The 23173-nt window shown below is 56.1% G+C and overlaps 2 protein-coding genes across 6 annotated transcripts in view; one reads left to right on the forward strand and one right to left on the reverse strand.

Annotated features, from left to right (window-relative positions):
- Window positions 1-15829: 15829 nt before the first annotated feature.
- Window positions 15830-23173, reverse strand: part of LOC132024175 (basic proline-rich protein-like) — a 28934-nt gene continuing 21590 nt past the window's right edge. The window contains exons 10-11 of the mRNA XM_059410152.1: window positions 16416-16572; window positions 15830-16312 (exon numbers count right to left, since the gene is read on the reverse strand). Of these exons, the coding sequence (XP_059266135.1) occupies window positions 15830-16312; window positions 16416-16572 (640 nt within the window). The remainder of the gene's footprint in view (window positions 16313-16415; window positions 16573-23173) is intronic.
- The window catches only part of SYK (spleen associated tyrosine kinase), a 67772-nt gene continuing 60840 nt past the window's right edge, over window positions 16242-23173 (forward strand). Inside the window, exons 1-3 of one of the 5 annotated variants that reach the window (XM_059412110.1) lie at window positions 16246-16424; window positions 16857-16997; window positions 17095-17171. The gene's annotated coding sequence lies outside the window, so the exon portion shown is untranslated. Of the gene's footprint in view, window positions 16425-16856; window positions 16998-17094; window positions 17172-23173 lie in introns of all 5 variants that reach the window. The other 4 variants (XM_059412111.1, XM_059412113.1, XM_059412112.1 and 1 more) reach the window with 4 other exon arrangements.

Here is a 23173-nt window from a genome sequence, read left to right on the forward strand (position 1 = left end):
AGAGGCGCAAGTGTCAAGGTCACAGTCTTCCTCTTTCTGCCAAAAGACAAAACTGGATTTTGCTTCAAAGCACCTCATGCTTCTGCGGGGCCAGGCCCTGAGCCCCCAGGGACAGTCCCCACTGTGCTGTGCTCGGACCACGGCTTGGTGAGAAGCCTTGAGCTGACCCAGGGGACGCCTGCTCCCTCCACCCCCGTCCCGGGATTCAGATAGGCCAGTGGGCAGAGAAGAGGTGTTTACTCCCCCGAGATGGGAAAAAGCTGCATCGTGGGGGGAGGGTGACAGCCTTGCTATGACCAGGACAGGGCGGACGGTTCTAGAACTCCAGAGCGTCTGAAAGGGCTGCTTTCCACCCTCGCTCATCACGGGAACTCGGCAGACGTCGGGGGGAAGAGCCAAAACAGCTTCTGACGCGACATGTAGTTGACTCCGGGAGTTTAAGGGCCTTTCCCCAAACGTCTGAACACAAAGGCAGGAAGGACAGCGCGAGCCCCTGTGGGTTGAGAGAGAAAATGGGGGGCATGAGGGGAAATCGGAGGCTGCGGCGTCCCTGGATGTGCTCGCGGGTCGCTTTACCGGGGTTCTTGGGCCGAGGAGACCGTGCTCCCTGTGAGGCGGAGGGGGGCTCCGTGTCTGTCGGTGAGGGCAGGGGGTGCCCAGGCATTTCAGGGGTGACCCAGAGGGGGGAAAGGTCAGGAAGGAGGGTATTTCAGAGAGAAAGTGCAGGGTCTGGGAATCCGCAGCCGGACGGCGAGGAGACGGAAGACAAATACTGGGTCAGAGTGAAGCGGACGGAACGGCCGGACGGAGACGAGGAGGAGGAGGAAGACCAGCCGCGCCCGCGCCCAGCGGCGGCCCCTCCCCAGCACAGCCCCAGGACGGCCTGGCTAGGCCGTGGCCACGGGCTGTCGCCAGACTCCGGACCGGTTGGCGGTCTGGTGATGCTGGGCGGGGCCTGACACGTAGGGTCCAGGCAGAGCCCCCTCCTCACGGAGGGTCCCAGTGTCCCCAGCACCCCGAGCCAGTAAAGCAGCAGAGCAAGGAGACATCAGCCTTCCCCAGCCTCCGAGAGCGAGTCCTCGACGCCCCGTGCCCGGCTCACCCGTGTGCGGAGAAGCCTGCATGCCCCAGCCTGGCCCCTGCCTCCCCGGCACGTGTGTGCTTTAACGGAAAGGGTGAAGAGGCCTCGCAGGGGAACCTGTTCCCTGGCCTCCTGGCCTTTCTGGCTTCCGAAGCCTCGGGCCACCCTGGTGCCTGGCGCCCTGCACGGACCTCTGTTCCCGGCTGACTCTGGGCCCTGTTCCAAGAATTCATGGGGACGCTCTTGGGGTCATCTTGTCATCAGCGGGCATCCCGAGGCTTGCTGAGGGAGGAGAAAGGGCTGGCTGCGCAGAGCTGAGACGGACTGAAGGGACGAGCCCCTGTTCCGACATGGGGGCAGCGGGGGTCCGTGAGGGGCACCTGTGGTCCCGTCGAAGTGGACCAAACAAGAAACAGGGTCCGGAACGGCGACTAGGAGACTGGCAGAGACACTGAGGAGTTTCTGCCAGAAGTAACAGGCCGTGAGGACAAGCAAGTAGCAGGTTTAAAACCGACACAGAGACGTCTCTGGGGTCCCTGCCTCGTCTGGCTCTCCCAGAGCAAGGTGCGTCTTCTGGAAATCTGCAGACGATGCTCCGCCGTGCTCCCGGCTGTGATGTTTGGTCCCACGCTTCAAGCCCCATCATTGGGGGGGGGGGGGGGGGGCTCTGGGGGGGGGGGGGGGGGGGGGGGGGGGAGTGCAGGTGCTTAGACAGAGGCACTGAACCGGAATTTTGGGGGCGCATCTGAGCAGGCCTGTTCTGCTTTCCCGAAACCTAAGGCGTGAGCCTTGTGACAGCAGCTGTCCCTAACACCTTCATGCCTGGTGCCCCCGGGGGGCACAGGAGCCCCAGCTCAGGGAAGCAGCCCTGAGACTCTACCCCCTCCAAATGGTTTACCATCGGATGCACCAATTTCCCTATTTTAAAACTGCGAGGCACAGCTGTCTCGCTGGAGAGAGATGGGCGTGTTCCTGGGAGGGGGTCAAGCGTGAACAAGAGGAACTCGGGAGCCTCTTCTGCCTTCTGCTGTCATCCAGTGGCTGGCCACAGCAGCAGGGCCGCGGGTGTGGGTGGCCTTGCACACGCAGGGTCTCACACAGCAGCCTGTGCGTGTGGCCCCGGCAGGTGTGTCTCCCACACCATCAGTAATGTGAGTCCAGTGTTTGTGCTGATGCCTAGCACACGGGAGACCGCCACCCCCATCACCGCAGGGACCACGGCTCAGAACCCGTGAGTTAACTCTCCCTAGGGATAGCGCGGCCGGCTGGGGCAGCAGACCGGTCCTCGGCCGGAGCACACTTTCCAGCTCTGCATCCAAGCAGGAGCCTTCCCTCCAGAAAGTGCCAAGGCCCTGTTCCATGGGGAGACCCACTGCTGGCCACCCTCCTTCCCCCCAGGAGCACACCCAGAGGCCAGACCCCCGGGAGGAGGCCATCAGGCAGGTGCAGCGCACCCAGCAGGGGCGTGACAGGGAAGGGAAGGGACCCGAGGGCAGCAGGAGAGGGGCACGACCAGGCTGGCATCTCTGCAGGCCGCCGGAGCTCCGCCCCTCCCGCAAATGCGGCCCTCCCTCAGCAGGGGCCGGGGAGATGGGCCTGTATCCAGCGAGCGGCCCGTCCACGGGGAGGCTCTGTCAGCCGCGAATTCCCACATCCACATGGACGTGGACAGAGAAACCTCCCAAGGTTCCGGAGGTGATTCTGGGCAAAAAGGCAGAATCAGTGCAGATCCCACCGGCTGGATGGCTGTGTTGGGACCTATTAATAACGCCTGCGACATTTGCATTTAGGGAGAAGCTTCTAGAAGTCACCAAAGGCAGATTCCGGTAAAGACGGTCCCTTCCAGTAGGTTCCTGGACAAAGCAAGCCGCCGAGCACGTGGTGGGAGCGAGGGGCGACGTCTGGGACCAGCCCCTGCTCTGCCGCCCAGGAGCTCTGTGACCTCCAGCTAGCGGCATGGCGTCCCTGTGCCTCAGTCTCCCCTGCGGTAACGTGGGCCTGATGCTCCCGCTTCCCTGGGAAGGGCCTTGGAGCGTCTCACGTGTCCCATACACAAAGCCCCCCGGAGGGCCCAGCACGGTTTCTACTCCCAGTCCTTCGTGAGTTGGTCTTGCTTAATGAAAGCTCCGATCGCGTGGAGCTCCAGTGAGAACGAGGCGTCTGGCTCCCCGAGCTCGTCTGCAGAGAGCAGGGGCGGGCGTGTGTGGGCGTGTGCACTTGCGTGTGCGTATGAGGCCCGTGAGCGGGCCACGCAGGCCGCCGGTCACCCGAACAGCCCTGTCTTGTTTTGTTAGGGTCACCTGAGCTGCAGTTCTGAATCCTAGTAGCGCGTGGGCAGGCGTGAAAATAACCGACAAAAAAGTAGGGTCGAGCAAAGCAGCCCGTGACACGCATGCGCTCTGCCCACCCGGCTTGGGGACACGGACGCCCTGTCACGCTGGGGGACGGGGCTGCCGTCTGCTCCGTCGTCCGGCACCGTCCGCTCCAGCGAAGGCCACGGCATGTCAGCCACGCCGCGGACAGGCCAGCGGGAAGCAGGACGCCTGGCGCTTCTCACGCTCGGACCGAAGCAAGAGTGCTCTGGGGCTGGGCTTTTTTTAACGTCTTCCTCATGTCTCTTTAATGTCTTCCAAGGAACGATGTCCCAACGTCCGAACAAGACAGGACCTCGTCGGGACCCCCGCGGCCCTTCCCCGTGCGCCGCGGATCCCGCCCCTTCCAGCGCAGCCGGCTCCTGCTGAAGCCCAGGGTCTGGGCCGGTGCGAGCCTCCACTGCCCTCTGCTGGACTGCGGGGGCCAAGGCGGCCTCGTGAAAAGCACCCAGGAGCGGAGGGGACTGTCCCGGCTGCAGAGGCTCTACTCTTGGGCGGCAAACGTGGGAGGTCGGTGTCGCATCGGGAGCTAGAGGGACCGTAGGGTTGTGGGGACAGCTGGGCTCCGGGGGTCTGTCTCGGGCACGTTGGTCTCCTGCTCTACGTCTCTGCTTCTCATCTTGGACAGGGGTTCATCCGTGAGGACACCCCAGGACTCCGGAAGGAAATCCATGCAGTCTTTCGTCGGCAGAGTGTTTTCCAGCGAGCATGGGGTATCATTCCTCCAACCTCCTCCTTAAAAGGGCAGAGACTCAGACTTGGCCAAAGGTCCCAAGGTCATCTGTTTGCTTCAGGACAGAGGAGGGGGAAGTCCAGGCCAGAACCTTCCACCTTCCCCTGGTCTCCAGGCCTCGGCTCTCCCCAGCTGCTGCCTCGGGGGACACCTGACCTGGACCATCTGTCTGAGCAGCCCTGTCCCTCCCACAAAGAAATGTCACCTCTCCCCGGCAGGGCAGGGCAGGGCATGGTGCTGGGGGGCGCGCGCTACAGGCTCTGTCCCACAGAGATGAGTGTGAAGCCAGCACAGTTCTCAAGGTGGGGAGACATTCCCATGCGCCGTGCCCACTTGGGTTGGGCAGTGGGTCCGAGAACGAGGACCGTCCGCCGGGGGAGCCCACTGGGCCGCACGGAAGTTCGTTCGTTCACTCCATACTCACTTACCCTCCGTACTGACTAACACCACTTGCCAAGCAAACCTTCTCAGCCCTCGTGGGGACGGGGTTCCAGATGGCTTTCCGCCACACCCTCGCACACCTGGTGGGTGGACTGGTTCCCTTTTCATGCGGTTTGTCACACCCCCAGGACAGTCTGAAACCCCGACGGGGACATGCTCAGAAGACCCTGCCGGGGGAACAGCCCCGCCGTAAACAAGTGAAGCAGCCAAGGGCTCACGTTGACTTAAGCCATAGGTCCCCAAGGCCGCCTATGCTCCTGCCGGGACCAGCCGGGACCATCCGTGCATCGTCCCAACACTAGGTTCTGCTTTCAAGTAGACCCCATGGGCACAGCGACACCGGTACTTCGGGCCCCCCCAGCACCCGGACACGGCACGGGATGGATCGAAATCACCACCGCTCGCGGTTTGGATAGGAATTCCGGAAAACTCCCAGCCGGGACACCTTCCTCTACGTTTCATCTTTCCTGTCTCTCCAGATCATGAGAAGGATCGCTTCTATCTCACAAAATGGTTGTACAGACCAGAGACAGCGAGTGCGCCGTCGCACACTTGGAAAGGGCACGAGGAGATGGAGCCGCCCATGGTCATTTCCGTCCAAGGCAGGAGACGCCGGGGGACTGGACGCAAGGTCCCGTTCACGCGTCAGCGCAGATAAAAACATGCACGCTGGTTTCCGATTTATTTATAAAATACTTACTGATGCTGGAGAAAAGGAACGAATGCACAGTTGAAATTGTAAGGGGTCAGTAGGTTTACTCAGCCGAATGGAAAATGGAACAGACGCCGCTTTGGGCCGGGAAGGCCGCTGCTTCCTCCGTCTCTCGAGGCAAAGCAAGTGTCTTTTATGGAAAGCTGTGGAGATCGCCACGAAGAAAAACGAGATTTAACCTTGTGTAAAGGGAGGAAATCAGGCTTTCCCCTCACTTGTCTTCTTAAGTATCCTGAGGAAGTAAGAGAGACCTCGTGTGCGGGCTGTAGCTGGGCCGACTGACGGACATTTCGCGGTGCAGGAAGTGACAGTCCGGCTGTGGAAACGCTCTCCTCCTGAGGCACTCGGGTCACTGCCTCCCCACCCCCACGGGAAGGCGTTGTGCGGGAGCACCTGCTGCTTTCAGAGGGACAATGACCGCAGGAGGGAGTTAGGATGACAGCAACGTCGACGCAGGGACGCCAGCCTCTGTCCTCAGGAAACAAACCGCGGCTCTGGCACTTCCCAGCGCTCTGACCTTGGGCGAGTTCCTCGCCAGCCTGTGCCTCAGTGTCCTTTGCTGTGAAGCGGAGATGACGGTGCCCCAACCGCATTGTAGGAGTGAACCAGTTGATACCTAGAGAGTAGGGTATCGTCACTGCCATTTGTGACATGATACTTTGGACTTTGCGGCTATTTTAAAACCTTTCAACTCAAAATAGATGCCAAGACCTCGTGGAGAAGCCACTCCTGACAGTAACAAGGGAACTCGCTCAGGCAAGAGCACGGGCTAGAAACCCTGTCGGGAGTTTCCGTTAAAGGGCAACAGACTCTATGACTTGGCAATTTCACTCTAGATCCTAGAAATTTGCCTCAGATAAAGGAAGATGTAAGTCCCTAAAAAAAGACTCAGACAAGAATGCTTGTAGCAGCTTTATTCAGAATAGCCAAACGCTGGGCACAACTCGAATGAAAACGGATACCTAAAAGATAAAATAAATGGACAAATAAATATATGTTTGATAATAAATGAAATACCAACATGGGTGAATTTTAAGAACCTGGCATGGGTGAAATGAAGCCAGACACACGAGAGTGTATAAATGTATGATTTTTATTAAATAAAGTTCAAGAAAAGGGGGGGGGGGGACCAGAGGGACGGGGGAGGCCCGCGGCTTGCGCAGCCGGCGCAGAGGGTGGAGGCTGCCCGGGGCACAGCTGCAGGACCCCGGCTGGCTGCCCCTGGGGTCTCCCTCTCTCGCGCGCTCTGTTCCCGCAGCTGCCTTCTTCTCTTCCCGGAGAGGGAGGGCTGGGCCCGCAGAGCCGTCTGCCCGCAGGAGGGAGACCCTGCCTTCCCCGGAGCTCCGCTGGCCCCTGTGGAGGAGCATCCACGGGGGCCCTGAGCTCCAGGCCTGCGCTGGTCCGCCACCGCGTGGGCTGCCCCATGAGCCCAGGGACCGGGAAAGGAGGGAAGAGGGAACCTAACAGCGGAAACAGACGACACAAATAAGAATGGAAACAAGAATCAACAACATCGACCCGCCCTTAGCTAGACCAGGAGAGAAGGGGCGGAAACAAGTCAGTAAGTCGGAATGAGAGACGAGCGGCACCGCTGATGAGAAAGCGGCGGAGCGCCTGCGGGAGAGCCTGCGGGAGCGCCTGCGGGAGAGCCTGCGGGAGAGCCCGGCTGCCGCCTCCGCTCCCGTGTCCTCCCCACACAGGGCCGGGTCCCAGCCCCAGAGGCAGCTCAGACCCCAGAGGAGACGCGTCTTAGGGAAGGAAAGTGTTGGGAGAAGACAGGGGAGGACTGCAGAAGTCGGAGCTCCCCAGAACGGAACGGAGCTTCCAGGGCTTCTCAGATGCTCCACGCAGCCCCCTTGGAAGGAAAATGCCTGACGCGCCTGTGTCTGTGTGGGGAGTGAGCTGCCCGGAGCAGACTCGGGAAGGGGGTCCCCGGTGAAGCCCAGGCGGGGCAGACTCGGGGAAGGGGGCTCCTGGCTAAGCCCAGGCCTCCCCAGGAGGGGAGCACGGTCTGAAGGCAGCGGCGGGGCTGAGCCCATTCCCTGGCCTGGCATTTCCCGGGACCCTGCTGGGCTGTGGGTGCTTCCCACATGCCGTCCCCGAGGTCGTGGACAGAGCGATGCTGTCCGGGACCCGAGTGCTTTCTCCAAACCCAGTTTCCTCCACTGATGTACAAAGGGAAACAATTGTGCGTGTAAAAGCACGTGCCCGCTGTGGAGGCTCCAGCAGCACAAGGAAGCTGATGTGTTCCCTGTGGTGTAACGGCCGCTTTTTCTGAGAAGTCGTTTTGGGGGGGATTTTCAGCAAGTTCTTAGGTTGCAGGCTCCTGACTTCAGTTTCCAGGCATCTGTCACGAAACAACATTTACTCACGGCCTGAGGCTGATCAGAAGCAGAGACGCGGCCAGCCGCAGGGCCTCACCCCTGCCGGGTGAGAAGAAGGGGTGCTCTGGGAGCCAGTGCCGGGCTCTCCCCTGGCGCGGGCTGGCGGTGCCTGCCTGTGGCCCTTGTCCTCACCTCCAACGGCCTGCAAGCTTGTCACCAGGTCTCCGATCCTCGGGACGGGTCAAACCGAACCTGTGATTACATTTTTTAACATTATGATGATAAACTCTGCCGTTTCTGCGCAATTAGACAGCCACAGGAGGGGTTTAATTTGAAATTCAGGAAGAACTTTGCAGTGGTGGGATTTTGCTTCCCCAGGAAAGATAACTGAGGGTTTCCTTCTGTCGGTACGGACAGACACCTGTCCAGCGATCCTTGGTGGCTTAAACAATGCAGGGGAACCTTCTGTCTCCTTCTCTCGCATGGTATTTTCCCTGTATGAGAATCAAAGAAAACCGCTCTGAAAGAGAGCTTCGAGGGCAGAAGGTCCGTCTGTCTGCTTCAAACCCGGGGATGAAGGTCATACGGTCCTCGTGCAGTGTAAACACGGCAGGACGCTGAATGGGCGTGGGGTCCGGGTCGGGCCGCGGAGACACGAGGGAGAACGTGCTGGAAAAGCCGGTGACGGGTGAGCAGAGCCTGTGGGACGGGTCCCCGCGCCGTGCTGAACCGTGCCCGGCGGTCATCAGACGCCCGCGAACGTGGCGAAGCCGGGACAGGGAAGCACGGCCACAGCGGGAACCGTCGCTGCCGCGCTCCTATGAACGAGATTACTCCGGAACCAAAAGTTTATTAAAAATAAGGACGGGGCGGGGGAGCTGCGCCTGGGTGGCTCAGTCAGCAGAGCACGGACTCTAGATCTTGGGGTCATGGGTTTGAGCCCCACGTCAGGCATAGAGAAAACTTAAAAACAAAACCTTTCTAAAAAAACAAAGGGCAGATTTCCATTTCTTTGCCGACTTCTGAATCCAATTTATTTTCTGTACAGAGTAATAATACAGGCTTAACCCCTTAATGTGCACGTAAATCAGAACCCCCAGCCAAGATCTCAGAAGGTTCGATAAATGAACAAACTTCTTCCTCACTGTCAACCGTGAGATAAAACAAAAAGTTCAAAACACTTAAAATCTTAATATAACGCAAGAAGAACTTAAAGTGAGAATCAGACATTGAAACAAAAAATAACGTTGGAACCTGATCCTGCTCTGTAAGCACGTTGGTACCATGTTTTGAACAGAACGATCCTCTAAAAAAAAAACGTACACGAGCAGGGGGAGCGGGAGAGGGAGCAGCAGACTCCCCACCGAGCAGGGAGCCCGATGCAGGACTCGATCCCAGGACCCCAGCTTCACGACCTGAGCAGAAGCTGACACTTAACGACTGAGCTACCCCGCCCCCACCCGGCACCCCAGAGCCATCTTTTTAACAAGTTTCTGTAGCAGCCCTCCAGGGAAGGGAACTGAGCTGTCGGCCTCTCACATCTCTGTCTCCTTCCTCCGTTATTCTACGGGAAAGAGGGTGCTGGACCAGCCTGTGGGAAGCACCTCGGGTTTAACGGGAGATTGGACGCAGCCCCAGAGAGCGTCTCTCCCTTCTGATGCTTCAGGCTGGGGTGGCGGGTGTCTGACCACAGGCAGCTCTGAGAATCGTGAGACCCGTGTTTCTTCTCCCTGACTGGGACCCGCCAGCCAAGCCAGCTCAGGAGAGGGGCTCCGTCCCAAGTGTCTTGAATGTGCTTGTCAAACCGGAGCCTCCCTTCCGGTGGTCCTGACCCTGCACCGTCGCCCGCCTGGGACTCCGTGGAGGCCCCTCGAATACTGTGGATCTTCCACTCAGAGGTCGGCACGCTTGCTGTGTACGGAGCCTGAGAGTAAAAACGTGAGGCTCTGGGGGCCGCGTACACTCTCTGGAGCCTGGTCTCCTTTGTCCCGTGTCCCCGAGTGTCTCCAGCAACTCTTTACAAGCACAAACAGCGTTCTTGCCGTGGGCGGCCAGACACAGGGGCCGCTGGCCAGAGTCAGCCTGTGGCTCCGGATTCTCAATGCCTGTGGACACCACCTGTAAATGTGTGTTTTACCGAACTGTCTCAAGGGAAAAGAAAAAGTACAAGTCCCTGCGAACACCCTTCCCGAGAGATGAGCCGGCAGGACCATTTCCCGGGCCAGGCCTTCCTCCGCCGCGGCCTCTGGGTTCCGGCAGGAAGGCTGTGGCTTTGTGGGGTTTGCACAGAGAGCCCGAGCCTCACACAGACGTGGGCCAAGGACCTCCACGGAGGCCCAGAGGGACCCGAGAGCTTCCCGGGCCCTGAGGCTGGAGGCCCCGCAGCCTCCTCTCTCGGGCGCTGCCAGGACTCTGACGGTGCTCGCCTCACGCCCCCTCCCCTGAGCCCCAGGGCCAGCTGCGCCCCGACTGCGTGCCCTGCCTCTCTTGCCAGCAGCAGTGGCACGCCCAGGAAGGACCTTCAGAGCTCTCCTGGCTGCTTCTCCGCTGTGACCTCCTCCCCGGACAGCAAGGATGCTGAGACCAGCTGGACAGCACAGGACCGTCCCGTCCCGTCCCAAGAGAACCTTCATCCCCCGTCCCTGAGCCCTGATGGTGAGCGGTTCTGATGCCCGGCACGTTTTCAGCGCTCAGCACAGCCTCTGACAACAGGAGAATGCAGAGCGCAGGACGGGTTTGGGACGTCCCTCACCGCAGCTTACGGGGACCGAGGCGGATGCCGGGGCGGCTCCCAGGCACGGGGCGAGAACGCCGGGTGCGGACGTGTCTGTCCTCTCCTGTGACCGCAGGCCTTTGCCCTCCTACAGCCTCCGGGGTCTAGCCGCACTCCGAACCAACCTTCTCCACTACAGAGGGTTAGAGCAGGGAAGGTGTGGACACGGCACCGCCTGTCATGCCCTCAAACGCAAGAAGACAAACAGGACCTCTAAGTGCTCGGTTCTGGGCAGCTGGCGTGGCTGCTGGGTTTCACAGAAAGCTTGTCCCCGTCTACACGTCCTACCGAGGAGTCTGCATCACGGCACACGAACACCGGAAGGGGAGACGTCGTCAAACTGGCTACTCGAGAAGACAGCAGCCGTGGGCCTCCGGATGAGGAGGGAGACTAACACAAACCCGTTCTGTATCACCAGTCACAGCTCCACAAACTTCTGACACACGCACGCGTGCCCGGCCGCATCCGTGCGAGGACAGCGGAGTACAGAGCGGCCTGTACCTGGAGTTCAGACGCTCGGCCTCGTGAGAGTCACCAGAAACGTCGGAAGGACGAAGCACTGCGAGCAGATAAACCGCTGGAGAACCGCCGCGCGGCGCCTGACTCCGTTTTCTGCTCGACGGCCGTGAACGGGAGGACAGCGTCGTTCTGGCTCCTCCTCTGTCTCCTCCAAACTGAATTCGAGAATCTGTGCTGGGAGCATCTAGGGCCAGAAACAGACCCAAGTGTTGATACGATTTGGTATTTGATAAATATGGTAATTGTCTTTCTCCGTCTGACTCGTTTCGCTTAACGTAATGTCCTTGAGGTCCGTCCACCTTGTCGCAAATGGCAAGATTTCATTATTTTCACGGCCGAGCAGCACTCGCCTGGGTGCGGACGTCACTACACTTTCTCCAGTCACTGGCTAAGGGACACTTAGGCGGTATCACTATTTTTCCCCACGGTCTCTTATCGTATCTCTACAGTAAATTATGCTCCAAGAAACACGAGGACGCTTCTCTCTTTCTGGGTTAGTGTTTGCATGTCCTTGGCTAAGCACCCGGAAGTGCAATTTCAAGATCCTAGGGCAGCTCTAGTTTTCATATTTTCAGGAACCTCCGTACAGTTTCCCACAGTGGCTGCACCAGCCTGTACGCCCGCCAGCACCCGTCGCTTCTGGTCGTTTGATGCGAGCCGTCCCGAGGGGAGTGAGGTGGCTCTTCGCTGTGGCTTGGTGTGCGTTTCCCTGAGGCCACGTGATGCCGAGCGTCTTTTCATGGACCCGTTGACCCTCTGTATAAGCAAAAAGAATGAAAATTGTGCATTCTTAACTGAGTTTCAAGGTAGCGACCTCCACCCTGGGTCAAGCCTGAACATGCATTTCAGTCACGTTTTCCAACCTTGTTGACAGAACAAGAGGGAAATGTCCGATCGTAAAATGAAAATATTTTGAATCAGGAAACATCACGCTCCATTTTTTTCGGGGTATAAAAGCGTTTAGGACTCCCAGGGTAGTTCTAGTTCATAGGACCACACACCAACACACTGAACGCTTTCCAAAGACGACTAGCCTAAAACAAGGTTACGTTGTTGGTCAAGCTTCTTTATACCTAACTATGAATTCCAATTAAGTAATTGTATTTGGAAGAGTCACCTTTTAGGCAAATAGCTGGTCGCCTGTTGGGGTAGTCGATCCTTTTTAATCTCCAGTGCTTAGGGTCATGCCCGGCAAAAATAGACACACAACTAATGGTTTGTTGACTTGAATTTCACTAAAACTAAGAAGTCAGGGGTGCACAGAGGAGCCACACACGCCTAGGAAAGTGCAGGGACAATAGCCTGCGCTTTCTCGCCCCCACCAGTGCCATCAGCGCTGGGCGTAACCCACCGCCCTCCAAGTTCAAGGGCTACCCTTAGTCCTTGAGTTATGTCTACACCCCCCTTTTTTTGCTCAAAACCTCCCTGACCACAGAAACGTTAGGAAGCCCACCATCTGCAGCTAAAGGGTCACTTCTGAATCCCAACTGACTGAGGAACGGCTGTCCCGCAGAAGGAGCTCTTTCCTCCTGCCTCGCTCGGCAGCGTTTTTGGTGACAGCTCCATGGACTGCAGGTGGGAATCCCCGGACGCGGCCGTCCTGGCTGACGGACGCCGGCTGCGTGAGCCAAGCCAGGGCCGCGCTTGCATTCCACGGACGTGCCCCTCCTCCCTCCTACAGCGGAAATGGCGGCATTCACGTGGCGTGGCTTTTCTTTCAACTGAAAACAGTTTGTATTAAAGTTCCCCCAGTGCTGTCCTCCCTGGGGCGTCGGCCTTTTGGGGCACCAGTAAAATTTCACTGTTTCCGTGGCTGGCACTGAAGTCTTCACCGCAGCCTCGAGCATCTTCGACCACGTGTCACTCGTGTCTTTGAATCCAGAAGAGAAGAAAAACGCGGAGCTCGCATTCCGAACACTGAACGCATCCCGTACCTGTCTGGTTTAAAGACGCGTGTCGCCGCGTGTGGGTGAAGGTGGTGACAGGAGCCCTCAGGGCCCGGCTGTGTCGGGAAAGGAACGAGAGCCCGCCCCTCCCCCACCGCCTCCCCAGGGGAAAAGGCAGGGGCAGAACACAAAACCCAAACGGTCGCCAAGAGTCGCCAAACAAGAAAAGGAGAAGCGCTCCGCGAGACCGGCCGGGAAAGGTGCTGGCTCATGTGAAAACCGGAAGTTGGCGAGAGTCACGGTGAGGTCACAGCCCGCCTCCCTGTGCCCCTACGTTGTGAGCCTGCAGAATCCGGGCAGTTCTCACTCAGATCTTGAGGGGGTAAAGAGGAGTCATTGCATATTGTTGGTTTTTCCTGCTTCTGACTCTGGGCTAGTGAGAACGGCCACAGCGGGGATGAGCGGAAAAAGAGAAAGGTCAGCACGGTCGGGCACGGCTTTGTCACGAGGGTGAACACGCCGGGTCCCACCGGAATTGGGGAACTGAGCTGATGCCCAACGTTCCCTCTGCCGGCGAGGGCGGGCCCGCCTGCGTCCAGCCTGGGGGGACCCCGTAGTCCACCTTGTCCTCTGCCGAGCCCATCATCCCCCCATGCTCAAAGGCTCTAGAAAATTAGGCATGAAAGGAATATGAAGCCCTCAGACTACAGCCCCAGAAGAGAAAGGATCAAGCAGCTGTCACCCCAGAGGAGCGGAGCCAGAGGAATCCCGGGACAATCCTGCCAAGCCGGGGCAAGGCTGACGTTATCCTCGTTATGCTCACGAGGATGAAGAGTCGAATAAAAAGACAAAGAATGAAGGACGAAGAATCAGAATGGTTGGGATCCCCGGACATCAATGCTTGAAGCAAGAAGCCGACAGAATGACTTAAAACATAGGAAGGAAAATAATTTCTGAACTAGAATTCGTCACAACCCAAACCGCTGACCCCGAGGGTGGAGCCTCTCTGGGGAGATGGGGAAGCTCCTTAAAATACCTCCTTCCGTGTCTCGGGACACAAACTGAGAGCGCGCCCCCTCCAAAGTGAGGAAACAAGCTTCTAAGGAAGAGAAAGGCACAGAATCCGAGAAACATGGACTCCAAGATACGAGAAAAAGGAAAGGAAGCCGAGAGCAGAAACAGAATGAATCCTTGAAGAACCGCAGCCGGAATTTCCAGCCCGAATTCTGACTGCCTGGGTCGTCTAAAGAAACCAGAAGTGGAGAATTCACCTTCAGCTGTCCCAACACTAGTCTTACCCTGGGCTTCTGGCAGGAGCAACGGCAAATCGTCTCCAAAAGAAAACGTCTTCTTCCTCTGCATCACTGACTCTCTGCAAATGACCCCCCTCCCGGATGGTGAGGGGCTGGCAGCGGCTGCGTCCGAGCCCACAGGGAAGTCAGGCACCATGAGTGAGAACCAGCGGAAACACACAAGGCAAACACACACGGAGACCCCAGGCGCCGATGAATGCGGCAGCATTTACTATCCTTAAAGAAGAGAAATAAAACATGTGCAGGAACAGGAGATTTAAAACGTGACAGTGTGGGGAGTCCCCAAGACCATTAGGGTACAGGGTTTCACTAGGGGGGTCTCCAGCACTCAGAACATATTCACAGCTTAGATATTCTAGGTGAAGGTTAAAAGAAAAGTGGACAGAGGGAGAAGACCCACCAGGGGTTGGGGGGGAAGACAAGCTGGCAGAAACATGTTGACTTTTATTTGCTTTTTAAGATTTTATTTTGGGGACGCCTGGGTCCCACACTTCTCAGATTCTCAACGCATTCCCCTTGGAAGGAAAACGCTGAATGCACCTGTGTCTCTATGGGGGAGTGAGCTGCCCGGAGCAGACTGGGGAAGGGGGTCCCTGGCTAAGCTGGACTGGGGCAGACCAGTCTGCTCAGCGGGGGGGCTCGCTCCTCCCTCTGGCTCTGCCACTCCCCCTGCTTGCGCTCTCTCCCTCTCCCTCTGGCATGTAAAGACATAAAATCTTTTTAAAAAATGTATTTTATTTTTAAGTTGTCTTTTTAGAAAGGTTTTTACCTTAGGTATTTGTGTGATGATTTTCACACTTTTTTCAAAATCGTCGTAAGCATGCAAAGTAACTTTAAAATGCCCCCGAGGTGAGAGGGCCCGCAGGGGTGCAGACCAGCGGTGCATGAGAATGATCTAGAACCTCATCGCCGTGAGCTGCCCCTGGGGAAACACATCATCTTCTTCCACATCCGCTTGCCCTTCTCATGCAGACTTAAAACAGGTCCTGCTGGTCCATTTCCAACAACTGGCCCACTCTGGAAACCTCCGTGTCCCGGCTCCGCAGCCTCTGTTTAGAGAGTGTCCTGGCTGTTCCACTGGCTGTTTGAAGCACCATCAAGTCCAGTGCTTAACAGACAGACCCTAAGAAAAATCCCTCACTGGGGTTATGGAAGGGAATGGGAGAGAAGTTGGGGTGGGGGGCAGAGAGAGAAAGAGGGGTTGGGGAGTGTCTCTATGTCCATCACCTTGCACTTCTCCGTGGCAGTTATAATCTAACACACTGTAGACTTTACTTTGATGGGGGGGGGTGGTGCTTAGGATACAATCTTTTAAAACACCCACTGCCAACCGCTGTCACCAAGAATCCCAGGGGCCGGCACTGGCTTATGGGAAAAATGTAAAGAGGGCTGTTCCACAGAAGAACGAGGCAACAGGGTAGGGACAGGGGCCCAGGTAGGTGTTTTTTAAAATATTTTTTAAATACCACAGTAAATATTAGACTTCCTTTATTTACCTCCGGGCAGGACGACTGGCTGTGGTACAAGGAATCCAGTTAAACCCACTGTCATGAACCCTGAAATAAAGAGAGCCCCCGGGAAACACGGCGCTGGGGAAGCCGGGCCCATCCACACGTGCACGGGGAAGTCTGGTGTTCACCGAGAGCCTGGGGCAGGGTTGCCTGGGGTCCTGTGGTCACAGGTCCGCAGGAGGGCCTAGGACTGGTGATTGGGAATACAGCGCGCCCTGAGCCAGATTATCTTCCCAAGCCACGGCCCTTAGGGTTGTCGGAGCTTCAAAGGACCAGGTGGCAGCTGGCGAGGTGGCTGGGGGGTCCTTTTTGGCAGTTGTCCCTTGTCTGTAGAGGAAGGCCCCTGGCTGGGGCCTGCTGCGGCTGGCAGGCAGGTCTGGGAGGCAGGGCGCGGGGGCACTAGCGGCGCTCGGAGCCTGTCCTGGCCGCAGGGGCACTGGGGCGCAAGGGAGGCAGGGCGGGCCAGGGGCGCGGGGGCGCCGGGGCGCCAGGGGTCCTCCGGACGGGCCCGGGGCGCGGGGCACGGGGGCGCACCGGCGGGGGGCGGGCCCGGGGCACTGGGGCGCGGCGGCCGGGAGGAAGTGCGGGGCCTGCCCGGGCGCGTTAAGGAAGTTGCCCAAAATGAGGAAGCGCCTCGCGCCCGGCGGCTGAGGCGACTCCAGCCCCGGGAGGAGCGAGAAGGAGCGGGCGGTCCTGCGCTGCGCCCCGACCTGTCCCGGCCCGGCGTCCAGCGCCCCGCCCTCGGCTCACCTGGCACAGGTAGGTGTGCGCGCGCGCCCTCCACGCGGCAGCGGCAACCCGGAGCCCGCGGGCCCCCTCGTGCGGGGGAAAGCGGCGGCGGAGATGCGGCAGCCGCGCCCATCCCCCACCCCTGGGCCCGGGTCTATGCCTGTGCTCGGGGCCTCCCCTGACAAAGGAGGGACAATCTGATGGACTCTCAGGAAGGTGCTGCCAGCTTTTGTCCTAAACCGAGTGATCTCGGGTCAGACCTGCCTGGGCAGCAAGGGGCCCGGCTTGTGGGTGCGGGAGCCGCCGGAGCGGAGAGGCGCGGGCAGGGCTCCGTGGCGCCAGAAAGCGCGCGTTGTCATTTGGCTGTTTTATAGATCCGCTGGAAAATTCTACGGGCTTTATCGAGATGCAGATGTGCCGGCGCCTGCGGAGGGCCTAACATATCCCCGCCTTTTCCTACAGAAAGAAAGAGCAGTTGCAGGAAAGCACCACACTTTCGGAGCCATTACTAAAATGTAGCAGGATTGCGCGTGGTGACCCGTTTTCGTGGTAAAGTAACTTAATTAGGCCGTAAGGAACTTGGAGAGCCGAGTGTAGTCGCTTGTAAGTTGGAGTTAAATGTTGTTTCGGCAATATGGCTCCAAAACGTTAAGCCCACCTACATAACTGTACTAAGGCAGTTGGGTTTTTGGTTCCCTAGAATGTTCGAGAACTAGAAGGAGCGCCATTGGAGAAGTTGCCGTTGGACTCTTTCTTGCGCTGGAAACAGTGTTGCAGGTTAGTTTTATCAGTTTGCCTGAATCACCAAAGATGCCACTGTTTTCTAGCAAACCCTGACTAGCCAGGGTTCTTTTCCTTAAACCCTGGAAGCATGTCGGCCTTAGTTAGGAGTTGGAGATGCTCCACATCTGAATTTTCTAGTTAAAAAGGAGTTCATCTTGTGATGACTTGGAATTCCTGGAAGAAATGCAAATGATTCTAGCGTTTGAAGTCTTTGTTTTAGTAAGAACAAATTCAAATCTTTTAGGAAGGCAGCGTTTTAGTTAAAAGCAACTAAATGCATCAATGTGCTGTCCACCCAACCCCCCCAAAAAAGTCCATCTAGGGCACGAATATATATATATCCTTGAGCTAAAAAGTTGAAAAACTGGTAAAGTGTTACATGTTTTCTATGAGAAATGTTGTCTGTTAGAAATATTTTATCAAACCGTTTTGTTCCGTCTCCATTATACTTTTGCTTCCATGTGTTTACAGAACTTTTGCAGTAAAATAGAAATGGATTTGGAGTCTCTATATGTGGAGTGTTTTCATATGTAGGATTTTATAAATAGGCTTAATAACTAGAACGTTTGTAAGGTTCTAAGCGAGGGTAAAAGTTGAAGCGTGTCCTGGAGGTCTTCACCTGCCCGGAGGAATGAAGTTGGCAGATAATTTTAGTGCTAGACCTGTATTTGAGAAATAACTCACTTTAGCCTTCTACGGGTTCATACTCAATATTCTAAGCGTAGGTCTGATTTCTCTGTTTTTATTTTATTTATTTATTTTATTTTAATCGTCTTGTCCTTTTTTTGATTTTTCTGTTTTTACACCAAAGACTTCTTGGTTCATTAATACTTAAGCAGCACATGCCATGTCCATAATTATTTTCCAAAACCCTGGTGCTGATATGTTTTGGAACTGTGGGTTTTTCACAATTTAGAACTTAAATTGAGAATCTGAATTTCAACACTGAAAAAAACATTTCTCCGAATCTAGAAAGGCACTGCCCCAGGCACGCTCCTGCAATCGCACCGTCCATATGCCTGCACCCACAGTGTGACTCGTCTTGCTCAGTAGAATAAACAGACTAAAAATAGCTGTGTGTCCGTTTAGGGCAGATGTTGTCACCAAGTGAGTTCCCTAAAACTCACCTCAAAACCTGGTTTCTGAGCTTTTGCGCATTAGGATTTAAGGGACCCTTTAAGACCCGTCGGGGGCTGTTGTTTACTTTCCGGAAATAAATTGCATTTCTGCTTCACAGTAGCTCACACCCTCTGTGATTAAAAGGGCAGTTGTCTCTTTTCTGGGAGTCTGAAGTAGCAAGACTTCAACTGAAATTTTAGTGATCCCAGTCCCAGTCCAGATCCCAGTGAGAACAGGATGCCTCGCCCCTCGGGATAAGCGGTGCCCTCCAGCCGCAGGGCTTCGAGGTGGATGGCCTGACACGGAGAACACAGGCAGGGCATTGCTCTTCCTCACTGCTGCAGTGCGGCTTTGGAAGAAGTACTGCTTCCTGCTCCCTCCACGCCTGGCTTGCCGTCTGTCCATCTGTCCGTCCTCCGTCCTCGGGGTCTAAGGAGCGGCAGAGCACTTGCTACAATCCCAGCTACTTTTGCTTCCTCCTCGCCCCTTCTCCCCCCTGATCCCTATTTGCAAGTTTTAACATTTTCTTCCCTTTTTGGATTGGTTTCGGTATACAGTGGAGTTGGGCCCTTGGGGGAGAGTTATTTTTTAAATAGTCCTGCACTGAACATTAATTTATTTTCTTTCAAATTGACTGAGATCAAAAGGCAGAGTCTTCCTGAGAGACTGGAATCAAGCTCCCTGAATTAACTGTGTCTCTTCTCTTGCTCTTCTGCCTTGCATTTCAACAAGCTGGTTCTTTTTCACTTAGAAAAGCCATTTTTGTTTTGTTTTGTTTTGTTTTGTGTGGGGCTGAGGCCAGGACGAAGCTAGACTGAGTGGTTTTGAAAGGAGAAGCTCATTCATTCATTTGGGCGTCCTGTAAGTGGCTCACTTCCTATGAGCTTACAGTTTCCATTTGGAGATTGTTTGCCTTTAAAAATTGAGTATGTCGGCTTTGCCCTATGGGTCTTAAAAGGGGGTTGAATTAGAATCTTACATGCAGGCCAAAGACACCAGTACAGGAAAGAATATTGAGGTTGCATTACGGTAGGCTTAAAGAATCAAGAACGGCTCTCTCTTGATCTGTCCATTTCTGGAAACCACCAGAAATGGGCTCCGGAGGCCGCCAAAGGCTGATGGTGAGGGGAGGAAGTGAGGATTGAACAAAGAGCAGCGACACCCCAGTTCCTACGGAGGGTGAACTGGCAGCTTTCATGACGGATGGTATCTGGTCCGAGCATCCTCTGTCCTGGGGTCCTCCCTCTGACACTGGGGTCCAGGCTCCTGAGGCTCGAGAGGGTGCTACCCCCTTCTCAGGGCTGTGCCGGAGGACAGGAGGGGACCCAGGGCGGGAGGGTGAGTGAGGCACGGCCCCGGCATGGTCAACAGCGAGAGTGGGGGTGGGGAAGGATGGCCGTGGGCCCAGGACCCAGTTTTAGGAAAACCCACAACTTAGATATTGGCTTGTTTATCTATGTTCTGTGGGGGCTCCAAAGAGCATTTAATTGTCCAGCACGTGACCTTCTGCTTTCCCACGACAGCTGTTTGTCTTAACTGATAAATCTGCATTGCGTTCTGGCCAGTCTGATAACTTCTTAAAGCTGCCTGCTTCTGCTGACTTGTCGGGGAAGCGTTCTGCTGTGGCCAGAGTTGAGTTTTGCTTTTATGACATTCTCATTTATAGCAATGCCTTCCCACGCTCCGGGGCTGCTCCCCTAAGCCACCTTTGCCTCCTTTTAGCTGCTTCTTGTGGAATTCTCCACCTTATTGCTGGTAACGTGCTCGTTTGTGGGTTTTGATGTGTCCGCGTTCAACCGTGTCTGTCAACTTCCTGCTCTGACAAAGGAGCCCTTGGCAGTCCCAGACCCGCACCCCCCACGGCCATCATGACGTCCTTTGGGGCCGGGAAGCCGTGTGGTGTTGATCGTGATGTTAGTGATTGTAGAGAGAGGGGTGTCATGTGGTTCCAGTTTACTTCTGGGAGACTTCTGCTGTTTTTCCTGGGTAAACACTGGCTTCTGTGTCTTCTCAGTAGGCTCTGCGCCTGTGACGACATCTCCCTAACTCTCTGACGCAAAACCAACTCCCCAACTTTCCCGCTGCACCAGATACACCAGGAGATCGATCTGTTCCAATTTTCCCTTCTTTTTCTGGAACCCTTGTCTCCTTGCTCAAGTCTGATGCCTTTCCCTGTCTTACTGCCCACGTATTAGTGAGGGAAGCCCGTCCAGGGGAACGGCTTCACTAAAGATGCTTTTGCAAAGTGCCTCTCAGAGTTGCTCTACCCGTTGGAGTCTTAACATACGTCTGATCAGCAGCGCACACGTGCGGTGCGCCCATTGTAAGGCCACGGTAATATTTTGAGAACGTTCCCTCAAACCTTTTTATTTCTGTTAGGTATTATATGTATATTATATACACGTGTTACTTACATTTTTACTATACTAATTGTATCAATTACATAATATAATAAATACATTATGTATAAACTTACTGTACCGTGTATGATATTATACTACATTAGATACAGTGTAGTGACTCCAGTTTTGGCCGCTGCATTTTATACCAGTTTAAGTGTCGCCTCTGTATTTGCTGTGACCCTGTGTTTTCTTATCCAGTCAATGGGGATGCATATTTTCCCGGGAATGGGGAGCCCATGGTGCTTTTTTTCAGGATGCCTGGCCTGGATCTCTTGGTCCTGAAGCATGTGCTGTGTGATTTTTAAGTCATATTCCAGGGAAGCTTTCCTTGCCCAAATCACAAGGTGCTAGAGGGAATCAGGTTGTGTGAGCAGGTAGTTGCTGGCGGGGGTTTGGGGGGGGCCCGGGGGGGCGGGGGACGGGGGGAGATGGGGTGTGGACCTGTCAAAGCACTCCCACGTCCATGGCCATGAGGTGTGTAGGTTCTTAGAGCGTCTTGGGATAGGGATCCTGAAGTCCACTTTGTGGAATGAGCGGTGACCTCCTGCGGCCCCTTTGTGAGACCGTTGGGTGCTGCTTGGGTGGAGGTATTTTCATCTTAAATGCTAAGGAAATTTGAGTGGTTTGATTGCTACGTGAAGATACTCAGGAAGGCTCCTGAGTATCTTCATCAGCAGTGGTTGCGAGTAGGGGCCCAGAGCTCCTTTGGGTTCAAGTCCCATTCTGCATTGAAGTTTCCATTTCTGTCTTTGGGAATGGAACGTCCACGGGGTTCCACGGAGACTCACCACAGGGACCCCGCGTGCAGTGCCCACTCCTGGCCTATGGCCATCTCTGCCTCCCCTACACGAGTGGCTCTGGGAGTCTGCTCCCGCAGTCTTGGGGAAGGCTGGTATTCGCACTCCCAAACAGGTCACAGGCCAGTAAGTACTATTTCTAAAGCAAGTTTCTCTAACCTCCAATTTGGAAGAACCTTGTACCATTTGTTTTTTGTTTTTTTTTTTAATGTGTTAAATGCATGGCATGCCCTGGTACGTGTCCATTAAGGAAGAATTTGGATTTGATGGGCACCCTGGCACTCTCCGTGGCCGGCCCCCGTGCCCCAGCCCACCCTCTGTGGCAGGAAGGTGTGTTTCTTTCACCTCAGCGCCTGTGTGTGTGTTTCCTTAACACCACTATCATTCTGCGACTTTCTTTTTCTAATCAACCACAAGCCTGGAATGGAGGGAGGTCTTCCCACCCGAGGTCACTGCGTTCTGTTCTGCAGACTCGAAAATAAGCTCATTAACCCACGGACATTCAGCTCTCCCCGGCCCCCGCCCCGCCAATTTCTGTTACTATGCTAACGCACGCCTCTCACCAAGCGAGCTAACCAGCCACCTACTTTGTATGAACTAAGCTGCGGTGAACGCCCCCCAGGCCTCTGGCGTTCCCAGGGCACCACTCCCTGGAGCCCACTCCCACCTCTCAGCGCCACCACCCTGTCCCCCTCACCGGGCTGAGCCCATCCCTTTGTCTTCCCGGGTCGGCAGCAGTTTGCAGCCCCTGGGCCACAGCCTCCCTCGCTTCCCGTCACGGTTACGGACTCACAGTCTGTCTCCTGTTGGAATGCCTCCTCCGGCCTTTCTCTGCATTTATAGCTGCTGCACAGGCTTGGAGAGGAACGCCACCACTTCCTTTTCTTACCAACCCGATCAGCTGATGGTCATGGCTGTGTGAGGTTGTGACAGCGAGGAGGAAGGGGGGTGAGCCCGCCGGAGCAGGCTGGATTACAGGCCGGGAGCTGCTTTGGGGTTCGCTGGGTCCTGGCAGCTGTGCCGGCCGCCCTGGGGCTCGGGCAGGACGTGTGTCCGAGGAAAGGGCTGCCCTGCCGTGTCCGTGCTGACAATTGGGACGTGGCCAGCCCAGGAGCATAACTTGCTCAGAAGCACGTGTGTGGAAGGGACCCCGGGGACCTTCCAGTTCACCTCCTGAGAAGGTCAAGTGACTTGTCCAGCAGCTAAAGGGTGTGGCAGGGTCCCAAAGCCTCAGACCTGTGTGGCTCATCTGGACCCATGATTCTTAGCTTCCGCTCTGACAAGGAGTGGGTGGCCAGGAGGTGCAGAGTCCTGCCCGCGACACAGGGAGGCCCAAGGAGGCAGGGGGACCGGGCATGAGCTCCGTGCGCCGTGTGGTTACTATCTTTATAGCTTTGTCTGGGGAAATCTAGCTAATTCAGTCGGAATTGGACAACCAGTCTTGAATCAATGACAGGTTAATATGAGAACATCAATGCTTTCATGTTTTTGTCTCCTTTCAACACACGTTAAGCTTACTTCCAAGCTCACCACCAGAGCGAAGCAGAGCCACTTGCAAGCTAGTTGGAGAGGGTGCCCCAAGGCACTGTCTACACCACAGGCTGCCCCGTGAGGGGAAGAGTGGTTGCTCCCCATGGGCGTTCCTGCCACCAGGGCTGGGAGGGAACCCATGGAATGG

This window comes from Mustela nigripes, chromosome 9 (assembly GCF_022355385.1).
Source record: "Mustela nigripes isolate SB6536 chromosome 9, MUSNIG.SB6536, whole genome shotgun sequence".
NCBI lineage: Eukaryota > Metazoa > Chordata > Mammalia > Carnivora > Mustelidae > Mustela > Mustela nigripes.